General features: G+C 38.2%; 1 protein-coding gene across 1 annotated transcript; it reads left to right on the top strand.

The window, feature by feature from the left end:
* The first annotated feature begins 1,828 nt into the window (after positions 1-1,828).
* Positions 1,829-8,975, top strand: LOC137286952 (sialate O-acetylesterase-like). The gene is made up of 9 exons (XM_067818998.1): positions 1,829-1,915; positions 2,372-2,706; positions 4,131-4,269; positions 4,912-5,074; positions 5,247-5,332; positions 5,571-5,701; positions 6,957-7,111; positions 7,398-7,593; positions 8,676-8,975. Exons 1-9 carry the CDS (start codon positions 1,879-1,881, stop codon positions 8,913-8,915), a joined length of 1,482 nt encoding a protein of 493 aa, XP_067675099.1. The 5' UTR covers positions 1,829-1,878; the 3' UTR covers positions 8,916-8,975.
* Positions 8,976-12,063: the final 3,088 nt, after the last annotated feature.

Genomic DNA, 12,063 nt, shown 5'->3' with positions numbered 1-12,063 from the left:
GTTTGTTATGTTTCTTTCTTTGCTTCCCATAACCTCCCTTTGGTGACACACACGCTGTACTTTACAGGTACTTTTCGAAAATTTGACGCTTGACCACTTAAAATTAGCATTCATCAACAACTGAAGGTAGATCACCATACTAGGGACGATGGGGACTAAATGCATGGAACCTAGCTGGATTTACACTATCCCTTCAGCTACTGGCGATGATAGGAAGATTTAGCCAGAATATAAAGGAACAAAACTACTGCGACCAAAAAGTATGGTTGAGCGAAATTGACTTTGAAAGTTGTTAGGACTTACGTTGTTAAAGAATGGGAGTTGCGTTTAACCTTAGGGCCTGTGAAGGTCCCAGAGTAGAATAGGTCTTCAGCAACCCATGCTTGTCATAAAAGGCTACTGTGCTTGTCGTAAGAGACGGCTAACGGGATCGGGTGGTCAGGCCCGCTGACTTGGTTGACACAAATCACCAGTTCCCAATTGTGCAGATCGATGTTCATGCTGTTGATCACTGGATTGTCTGGACCAGACTCGATTATTTACAGACTGCCGCCATATAGCTGGGATATTGCTGAGAGCGGCGTAAAACTAAACTCACTAACGTTTAACCTTAGGAAAGGTCGCTTTAGAAAAGGAGCCCATGGTACAATATCGAATGCATCACCATCAAATAACCTTGTTGGTCAGGCATGTACATACAAATAAATAGAAGTTGTATGTTCACGTGGTTTGAATATACGTCGTGGGTTTCAGGTATTACTTGGAGAGCGGCCCTGAGATGCATACCATGAGGTTCATTCATATGACACACATAGCATGAACCCTTCAGTGTTCAGTGAACGTCTTATTGACATAAACATGTTCTATCATTCTTTAAAATCCTTTAAAATCTATTATCCAATATTTTATATTGTATCTCTTTCTTACATGGCCTTAAGATGTGAGACGTTTTAGAAAGGTCGGCGAGGTGCATTAAACATTGCCTAAAATTACTTCACATGATCTGTGCGGCTGGTACAAATGTGATTTAACTTTTCTCCCATTATGTGAGCTGAAAAACAATAAAATAGCACATTAACTTTTCTGCCATTCACCACATGCAAACCATTGCTTGTACAGAAATTAAGTCATTCGGGCAGAGGCTTAGTCTTAAACAAATCCGAAATAGCGCTACTTGCAGAGTTCAACAAATCAATGATGAACAATGTAGTGTCTTGTACGTTTCCATAAGCTAGGCGGTTTAACCAACAACACTTCCTAGGGTATAGATGTTCGAGATGTATATTGCAGCGTTCGATACTTCCATTACTACACCATTATGACTTATACAGATGTAAACATTAATAATTAAAATTTTTGGTCTTGACACATGAGATACACCAAATGTCCTTGCGAATCCCTTTGCGCGATATCGGATGGATCAAATATTTCCTGATAAATTTCTCTTTCCAACTTTCTGTTATAACTGATTAATGTTTACGTTACTCTCTCACCAGGCCTGGTTTAAAAGTGGTACCACACAGTAGTACACATGTGCATGGATGCATGTTTCTATCTTATTACAATTATCGTCTATCAAGGTTAAGTCCACTTCACCTGATCTCACCATACTCTGTGTTAGTTGTCATACATGAACTTAATACATGTCCGTGGAATCATAGTTTTATTCCGTACAATCCTACAAGCTGTTTCGTCTAAAATGTACATTTCATACACATTATTGTGCATCTCAATATCAAATGTAGATATTCACCTGCTGCTTGAGTGTTACGTTGCCAATAAGTTCTATCGTGAAATTCAGTGAAATCAGACGGTTGTGTTGCCCTACAAAGATAACTCTTATCTCAAAAGCCGACAAAGCAATTCGTCCTTTGCACCATGAAACAGCTGCCGTTACTTCTTTTGAATATATCGAGTAAGTATATTTAGTATATTGTTAATGTTATTTCTATTTGGGAATGTCTTTATCTGTATTTGATGGATGACAAAGGAAATTTTGAAAGGTAAACTTTTCTAAAGGGTTTATATCGGCAGCGACAAGAAAAAGAAAACAGAAGGTAGTGAAGCGCACAACGAACATAGATCAGTTATTATAATGTGATTCAAGTTCGTACCTCCCAGCGGTGTGACCTATGAAATGTGCAGGCACGTTAAGTTAAGGAGTCTCCAAAGGTTATCCAATGGCCTCTATCATCAGAGGTTTTTACCACACTTTCAGAGACACCTCGTGTAATCACTACTTGATGGTGTTCTAAACGTGCAGGATAGTGATAAAATAGGAAATGTACAATCGACCGCAAAATGTGAAAAGCTGATCATTGGAGTTTGTATGTGCTCCATGCTCCCTTACAAAGGTCTCATGTCCATCAAGGTGCGTTCGCCGTGCTGAAATTTGCGTCATACTATGCTGACCACATGGTTCTTCAAAGAGGACCCCAGAGGGCCATAGTCTGGGGCTATGCTGCAACCATTGGCGACGAGGTTACGGTCACTGTCAGTGGCCAAGAAGGGGTCAAGGTCAAGGTCGTGAAGGACCCTAATGGAAATGAGGGAATATGGAAGGCTAAACTTCCAGCTGTCACTGACCCTGGTCCCTTCACCTTGACAGTGTCCTCATCAGAAGGGGACTTAACTCTAACAGACGTCATGTTTGGTGACGTATGGGTGTGCTCTGGACAAAGTAACATGGCGTTTGCGATGAGTAAGGTGAGTCGTCATTCATGTGCCGTTGGAGAGGGGAAATTGAAACAACAGTCGATACCTTATGTCAAAATATTGTCCCTGTGATGAGTTCCTGTATTATAACCAGCATATCACATACAAGTAAAGGTGTTCAATAAACAAACATTTCAAATGTTGGGGGTGGGGTGGGGAGAGTGGGGGTGGTGGAAGATGGAGTGTCTCCGAGCCTTAGGGGAAATTTCTTTCAGTCTAAAGTTGGGAAAATGCTCAGCAGAATGTCGTTCAATGACGAAAGATCAGTAAGTGATGGAATTAAACACATAAAGGCGTGAAAACCAAATTATGAACACAATCCTCACGCTCTTCCAGTGCTGTGTCTCGCCTCATGGGGAACTTACAAGCCATCTACTGCAAGTCTCAGGAAAAGTCAGGAATCAGTCATAGCAAGCCAGGAACGTCTGTGTTACGACTCATGTGTATGGAAGGAAGAACCATATCTTCTTCCTGTGACTGATGATGTCTATCTATTTTAGTGGCGAAAGTGGAATTTACTCTTCTTGATGTCATGTCCTTTGATAGAATGTCATAGTTACGTCTTTTAGAACTCTTATAGTGTCTACTTCAGGACAGACATGTCCAAATATTTCTACAGACCAAAAACTATGTAGCCAGGCTATATGATATTTAGTTATTATTATTCAATCTGCAATCTTGATCTTTATCACTACCGCAGAGTACATTGTTTTGTCAGCTACCATGTTCCTCTTTGTCACTTCCATTAATTACTGTATATGACATTTATGGCTTTTATTGGTCACCTTGGCTATGTCTGTCATCACATCAACTGTAGAAGGAAGTGCTATTGTTTCTCTGTCTGTCCATTGTTGAATCTTTGCCTGTCCATTGTTAAAAAACTATATATAAGTATGCTCACATCTATACTGTACGTGAGATGTGAGTGTGGAGACCGGCATTCCGACGGTATTTGTAGAGACGACCGCGAGCAGGATTATGCCTCTCGCAGGATAGGCCCCGGGGTTAAGCTGGAAGTCCGCTCACCTCATCTCATGTATACTTGTTTGTCATGTCTTGTGAAACCAGCTAAAGAAGTTTGAACAACTAAACAGTGCCTTCGTCTTCATCAACGTGTTTGTCTTCGTCAACGTAATGTTCATCAAAATCATGACCTAATTCACCTCAAGCCGATGGCCACAGGCCCCGTTGACAGAACACCACACCAAATGGGAAAGCCAATACATATGAAGCTAGTCCGGAACACGTTCACTATTAGATACATTCACAAGTTTCTGTATGAAAAGGCCACCTCAGGCACATTCTTCGGCGTAATTATATGTGTATTCGTTGATATTTATGGGTATTACATATATTAATGCAGAATATCTATTGACAAAAGTGTTCAACTAAATGCAATATCCATATGGTTAAAGGTCATTAACGCATCTGCGGAAATCGCGGAAAGTCTGAAGTTCAAGACTATCAGAATTTTCAAGACGTCTCAGGTGGAATCAACAACGCCTTTGGAAGACATACAGAGCATTGCCACACAGTGGACTGAGCCAACTGAGGGTTGAGTATATCCCAAGTGTATAGTTTCCAATACAACAGTCGTATTTAAGGGGTTTGGGTTTAAGCCACACATGTATACGATATATTTTTATTTAGGGAGGATAGATAGATATAATAATGTATCTGACTCTGAAATAGCAGTATAAACTATTCCATCTTGACATGTTTCACTCCCACAAGATCCATGCGAGGAAGCAAATGTACTGTAAGTCGCCATGGTTCTTAGCATGGTGATCTATCTACCTTCAGTTGTTGGCAATATATAGCATGTTATTACCTTGTATTGTCATCTGTTGTTGGGCGGCCTAGTTGTAATTTCTAGTTTTAAAATTGGAATCTGTGATAATCTAGTTATTTTACAGTCCTTCGATAACAGATTTTAAAAATTTATCAATAATTATTATGTATATAATTAATTGTTCTCATCATGATGTGGCTGAAATATTGCTGATGAAGTTTTACTCACTCACTCCCACAAGGCTAGAATTCTTTGTAGTTTGATTAAACCATTTAAAATGTACTTTGGGCTTTCAGTAATCTTTCACAGCTAGACAAGGATTTAATCTAGCGTGGAAAAGAAATATGTTATGTTTTCCTTTGTTTCTTAGACAAATATAACTTTGGTGTACATATGTTGAACAGACACCGTGTCGTCCTTCTCTGGTCTGTGTATGCTGTTTGGGGAGTACCTATATCCTAACAGGAACTATCCCCTTGGGCTGATAGACTCGGCGTGGGGTGGGACGCCCATTGAAGCTTGGTCCTCACCCGACGCCATTGCCAAATGCCCTACACACAACAAAAGGTATGTGAACACTGTTTTCAAATACACTCTTTTTACAACTACCCGGTTTGCATGAAATTGGTATTTGGTGTCACTAAACACAATTCAGCCTGCCCATCACAGGACGAGACATATGCATATCTAATAATCGTTATTGACAATATTTATTGAATGATCCTTTCAAATTTTTTAGAGGCCCTCGTGATAAATCAGTTTTATGGAATGCTATGATCAACCCGTTTGTCGACATGACCATATTTGGTGCATTATGGTATCAAGGTAATGTAGTATTTTGGTTTTTGAAACCACAAATTGAAAAATGCAGTTAATTTTATCATATATAACGCAGTTATTAAGAATCGGGATTTTCGAAAAATATGCGTTTTTTCGAAGCGAAATATTCTTTTTATACGGGTGGAATTACATGTAATACAGTAAGAAATGTAATCAAGCTTAGGCTGAAGTAGACAACTTTTCTCAGAAACTTAATGTTTCATGCATGACATATTTCTTACAGGGGAGGGCAATGCTGGGAATCCGGATCTTTATGAATGTCAGTTTCCGGCCATGATAAATGATTGGAGAGAAAAATTCCATCTTAGTTCAGAACAGGAGACAGACAGCCAATTTCCGTTTGGATTTGTCCAGGTAGTTCTGCGTATTATAGAACAATTGTGAACAGGGCATTTGAAGGTCAAACCTGCAAAGCAAACTGCAGATGTTAATACAGTACTTGTTTGTCGGGCATTCTAGAAGTTGGTAAGTCAACAATAAAGCATACAGCTTTATGGATTACAACTTCTGTTTTGTGCTGATGTAAGGACAATAAAGGCTGATTCCAAGCATTCGTACAGGTTAGTGTATATACGCCCCCGTTTCTTCAAATTACATACCTGTTGAACAACGGTATAAGAATATGTGCCAAAAGGTTGCACTCACAGAATGAATGAATGTTACTGTCCAAACATATCACAAGTATTTCACGCACAGGTTTGCTTGATTTAGTCATTAGACGTCATTTTAAAAATATTTAAATCAATTTGTGATTATGGCAAAACTGCTTGTGGCAACGTGACGTTCGGAATTGTCCTGTCACAAAATTGTTGAGTCAGCAAAAAGAAACTTGATATTTGCCAGTTGGATTGGTTATGTATGCTAGAAATCCGTTATTAGCATCATTGTACAGATAGAGTTTGGATTGTATGTCCCGATTTGCTTTTTCAACGTCAGAAAGATTTATAGCTGATCGTTTTTAACACGATAATACAATTATATCAAATAAGTATATTATCAGTATTATATGATTAGACGTCTTCATGTGACATTTCGAGACTGTTTGAGGTCATGAAAATAACAGAAATTATTTGGATGTGAGATAAGGGCGGAAACTTGAGGAAATGGGCTTGTACCTTCAACCCTGTCCACTCAGTTATAAGACAGCTAACAGTCGCTACTGGTATTGGTTATGTTGATATTAGTCATCATAGTACACTCTGTGTTTGGATTATGTGTTACGATTTAAAAGTTGTTTGAATCACTGGCAAAACACTACATTTAGTTTGGTATCAAACTTTTTCTGCATTATCCTAGAACCTGTGTACGATATTTTACCTTCATTTGGGGGAATTAACTACCATGTCTTTATAGAAAAGTATATTCACTTGAGAAATTGTTTTGTTACCTCGATACAGAATAATTAGAATGGCAAACGTATGTTCAACTGTGAAATTAATGTACTACGCTCAATACCATTATATTTTGTGATTTATTTAAATTGAAATATAACATCTTTGAACCTGAACTAAATTACTTAATCTTTCAACTGTACTATGTGCCATGTGACCTGAATTACGAAACAAACTTGATTGATATATAGGATATACATGATTACTTCTATAAACAGCTCGCTCCAAATGCCAAATCGACGGAAGTTGGAACTTTCCCTGCACTGCGGTGGTCTCAAACGGCAGATGTCGGTTTTGTGCCCAACGACAAGATGCCCCAAACATTCATGGCTGCAGCCATTGATCTCCCTGATTATGACTCTCCTTTTGGGCCGTAAGTAATTCATTGGACATAGTCTAGATGTGCAAGTTTGTGTGCTTGATCAATGAATTCCGAATATATGTGTAGGTAACCGCCTTTCAGGACAAACGGAGTTCTATATATTTAATCTTAGTGGAAATATAACTTTTGGCAAAAGAAGGGTTAGAATCATATCATTCGACGTTTAAATAAAAGAGTTCGACTTGAAATCACAGCTAACAGAGACTTTCATTTGAAAGTAGCCATGATTAATACATAAACTTTGTACACAAGACAATTTGGTGTTCCCAATTTCCAGAATCCACCCACGGTATAAGCAGGATATCGCCTCCCGTCTGGTGCTCGGGGCAAGGGCTGTGGCCTATGGAGAGGAAGGAGTACAGTTTCAGGGTCCTTTCCCCCAAACATTCAGACTTAACAACGTCAACAACATCCTTAACGTGAACTACGGAGACGACAGTTCTATAGCAGTTCTCAACAACAACGGCTTTGAGGTATATTTGTTTCATTTCAACACTTTTCTGAAGCAAACGGGAAATGATGAGGCAGAAGATAGTACAATAACTTCCTACTGTGAACCCTTGCCATCCTCTAAACAAGTAATCTGCGCGGATCTTCCATTTCGCTGACATCTGTTGTATTTTAGGAGACAGATGTACGATTTGTGATAACATATCTTTTTAATATAACAGGAATTTGTAGAAGAGGGACATCCAAGTAGGTATAATACAAAGTATCGGGTACACATAAGCGGTCAAACATGTTCTGCTTGCGTGTGCTCATTATTCAGTCTAAAAACAGTGAGCGATCGTTTAATTATGTTAATTCATTTAATTATTGCAACTTAAAATGAGTAGAATCGATTGAGAAAAATGATTAATGCTTTCTGAATAGATTAATGTGTTTTTATCGGCTGAAGAACAGTGAAGAATATTTTAATCATGTTAATTCTCGTTTAATTATTTCAAATTTAAAATGAATAGAAATGATTTAGAAAAAAATGTTTTATGTTTTGGGAATAGATAAATGTTTTATAATCGGCAGTTTACGTTAAAGACATATCCTCACAGGTGGGGCTTAGACGACGGTGTAAATCCAGTTTGGTTCATGCAGGTACCTTCAGCTGCTGGCGATCTTTAGCCAAAGATTTTATTGCATTGTTCTAATTGAAAATCAAGTTTTAGCGATAGAAGCTAGTTTTAAATTCCGTTTCCGTCTTATTCTAGTTGGTTTCACTGTCCTTTTTCGACAGATTCAACAAAATTGAACTGTATTGATCCTATATTTATAAGTAGTTTTAATGACTGAAATACTACCCAAACATCCGCTTGTGCGACGTTCTGTACTACTTTGAGCTCATAATAGGAAGTTGGAAAAAATCTTAGAGTTGATAATGACAGGTTTATTTTATTTACTTGTCTAGTTTTGCTGTTGTTTCTTTGAATTTTAGGAGGACGTGACATTCCGTGTACTTGAATTGCAACCACGAGTTGTATTTTAGTTTTATATCATTTTATAATCTTTTCCTTGTCGCTTTTTGTAAGAGGACATAAAGTTCCCTGTGTTTCCTTTGCAGGTGTGCTGTTCCAGCACGAGTACAACCGAATGCTCAGACTCAGATGAGTGGGTGGCTGCACCAATCACAGACCAGGACACAAACTCTGTATCGGTATCAGTAGCTGGCTGTGAGAGCAAGTCGCCAGTTGGTCTCCGATATGAATGGCGCACAAGTCCCTGTGATCTCAGAGACTGTGCCATATATGGAAGTGATACAGATTTGCCAGCTCCGCCATACATCACAACAAGAGGGTTTTAGACAAAAATAAGCGCAATCATTTGTAATGACCTTGATAAATACAAGTGCTTACATTACTCAGTTTTGTTATGCTTCTTTCTTTGCTTCCCTTATCTTCCCTTTGGTGACAAACACACTTTTCTTTACACGCATTACTGGAAATGATACTATTAGATGAATATTTCCAAAATATGTACTCTATCTACATTTGATTCAATACGTTCGTTCCCATAAACGGAATAATAATTTTAAAAAATGAAATGCTGGAAACTTTGATTTAATCAAAGCATTACCGGAGTTAAATCAGACGCGGAACCGTTGCAAAGTTACGGCCCAAACCACGACTAGAAAAGACATATCATATATATTACCATCAAAAAACATTTCTTGTTTGTTTCATTATCAACGACTAACACAAAGGAAACATATCATTGGATTTGAGGGTTGATACATGATACTGAGGATTCACTCTTGTTCTAAGTGTGTCACTTGGTCCACCGCGAGTCGTGAAGATCCGAAGAAGTAGTCTGCAGCAATCCATGCTTATCGTAAGAGGCGAATAACCGGACCGGGTGACCAGACTCGTGCAAATCCACAGTATCATGCTGTTGAGATGCCAAGGTCTGAGGTCGATGTGGACAAGGATGAACTGTGAAACTGAGTGTAAATACAATGATATAAAACGTACAGAAGACGACATACCTCAGCGCAATCTCTTATTTATTTTCCTTAGATTTATCAGTGCCCAGTCTTACAATTCTTGATGCAGCCAATAGTTTGACTTGGTCTACTTTACTCCAGGTTACCTTTTCCATTATATGATATAACGTTTGTGTGTAATACCACCTTCTGGCAAAATGATAATATAATGACCGGCAAAGGAAACCCAAACGGTCTTTTGTCAAGTTTGTAAACAGGAGACATAAACATGAACGCTTATTATGAGATTCCATTTTGTAGAAAATTGCGTTTCTTTTGCTGTACAATATATATATATAAATCCATCCGTGTTTCATTGCAGTTTATTCTTCAACATGCTTTCAAATTTTGGGTCAGCCATGATACCTTTCCCTGATTTAAATTTTGCATGTGTATCCGAACCATGCAATTGAACGGCTGCCCAAAGAGCTTCCCCTATAGGCAGGTCTGTACATGTGTATATTACTGAACCATTGTTGGTGTCAATAATGTGTACATGCCCTTTGGTGAAATCCAACAGGAACCCGATGTCAAAATTCCATCTGCCATCAGCAATAGCAGCCGACTCTGTTTTAGCGAGGGGTTTTCGTGACTGTCTTACGCCTTGGTCATACATAACAACAGAAATCTCACTGGACCTTTCACCATGCCCGGGTACAATTGTACAGGTACCTTTGCACTTCCAAACTCTATTTCTCAACTCTGATTTGTAAAATGCAGCATGCGTGCCAAGAATGATCCTCATGGCTTTCCAGTTTGCTTTTGTAAATGTGCCTGTGGTGTCAAAACTAATTGAAACGACGAAGTACACGTGTTGTGGTCCATGAAATCCTTTGCTGCTTAATACCATGTTTTTCATAAGTGAAGGTGACCTGCTTTGAACATTTCTTCTTTTGTCATAATTCATCACGCCTTGAGAGTCAACTGCGACATAACCCGATGCGGTGCTTTCATCAAAGTGCACAGCAGGACCTGCAGTACAAGCATAACCAACGATAACGGACTAATACGGATATCTATACTACCCATCAAAGGTTACACTCACTTAAAGCATGCACTATATGATACATGCATACATAAAGCATTCACTACATGTTACATGTATACATAAAGCATTCACTACATGTTACATGTATACATAAAGCATTCACTACATGTTACATGTATACATAAAGCATTCACTACATGTTACATGTATACATAAAACATTCACTACATGTTACATGCATACATAAAACATTCACTATATGTTACATGTATACATAAACCATTCACTACATGTTACATGTATACATAAACCATTCACTACATGTTACATGTATACATATGGTTACACTGAAGATGGATTGCCACTAACCCAGTGGAACCAACTGGATACCGTATGCTGATGAACTGCAGAAGGGTCATTCATCCTATTTGTGCAGATATTGTACATGTGAACATTTGCGTTTTGTTGTAAGGTTTTGTTAAGAATTTGCGCATTTTCACTGAGATGTATAATTTCTTGAACTCACGGCAAGAGTCTTTTCAAAGTTACAAGTTTGTGTTACAATACATCAGTTCATGAGCAAACAGTACACTGAAACTGTACGGAATATTTTGCAAAATTTATTGTAGAACTGGTGATTGAAGTAAGTGGCTATACACACTAGTGAGTCTAAACTTTTGATGGGTGATGTGTAGTTCGTGTGATATACCACCATTATGTTAAGGATACTGGTCAATCATAATGACGACACAAGTATTGAATACTATTAGTCATTTTCAGTATTTTCCGTGTTGTTGCAAGCTATGGGAACCTCATGCCTGAGGAGAGTAGTTCAGGTCGCAAACCCTAACTATTGTGATAAATGTAAAATCACGAATGATGTCGGCTTACAAATGACAAATGATTATAAAAGCGGATCTTTGCATTGGAACCCTTGGTCATCAAATATCGGCTTACAGAACTGTTCACAACGAATTGCAGAGCCTAAATTTTATTGTGACATCGGCAGTATTTGAGCTGCATCCGGCTAAGACGTCATACATATACGATAAGAATGTGAAACGTGGACACATGGCAGTAAAACAAATAGCGTTTTTATCACAGGTACAGATTTTAAACATGCAGCTTTAGCTTTAAATACAGCTTTAACATTATAATACACTTCAATATGAAATATAAATACTAGCTACAGACCGCCAGTACTTGGCGGTCACCATACTTTGGTCCATGGGGATTAAAAGTATTTTAGCAATTTACATGATCTCAGCTGGACTTAACACCACCTCTTTAGTCGCGAGCGATAGTTAGTAACTTTTTCCAAACTTGTCTTAAGTATTTTGCTTTTAAGAAAATGTTGTAGATAAAATATACTCATAATACCCCTTCAGGTGGTGAATAATTTTACAATACTCAAACCTCCTTATCGGAATAGCATACAAACAATTTGTTGCATTAGCAGTGCATCAGCATATTATCATTCTA

The sequence above is a fragment of the Haliotis asinina genome, chromosome 6 (genome assembly GCF_037392515.1).
Source record: "Haliotis asinina isolate JCU_RB_2024 chromosome 6, JCU_Hal_asi_v2, whole genome shotgun sequence".
NCBI classification, from domain to species: domain Eukaryota; kingdom Metazoa; phylum Mollusca; class Gastropoda; order Lepetellida; family Haliotidae; genus Haliotis; species Haliotis asinina.
This window is presented reverse-complemented; position numbering and strand designations above follow the sequence as displayed.

Bases quoted from the DNA above. Each gene is read 5' to 3' on its own strand.
- LOC137286952 (XM_067818998.1), top strand. From the start codon at position 1,879: ATGAAACAGCTGCCGTTACTTCTTTTGAATATATCGA. The intron at 1,916-2,371 runs GTAAGTATATTT...ATGTCCATCAAG, and splicing joins ACTTCTTTTGAATATATCGA to GTGCGTTCGCCGTGCTGAAA. The intron at 5,702-6,956 runs GTAGTTCTGCGT...TTCTATAAACAG, and splicing joins TTCCGTTTGGATTTGTCCAG to CTCGCTCCAAATGCCAAATC.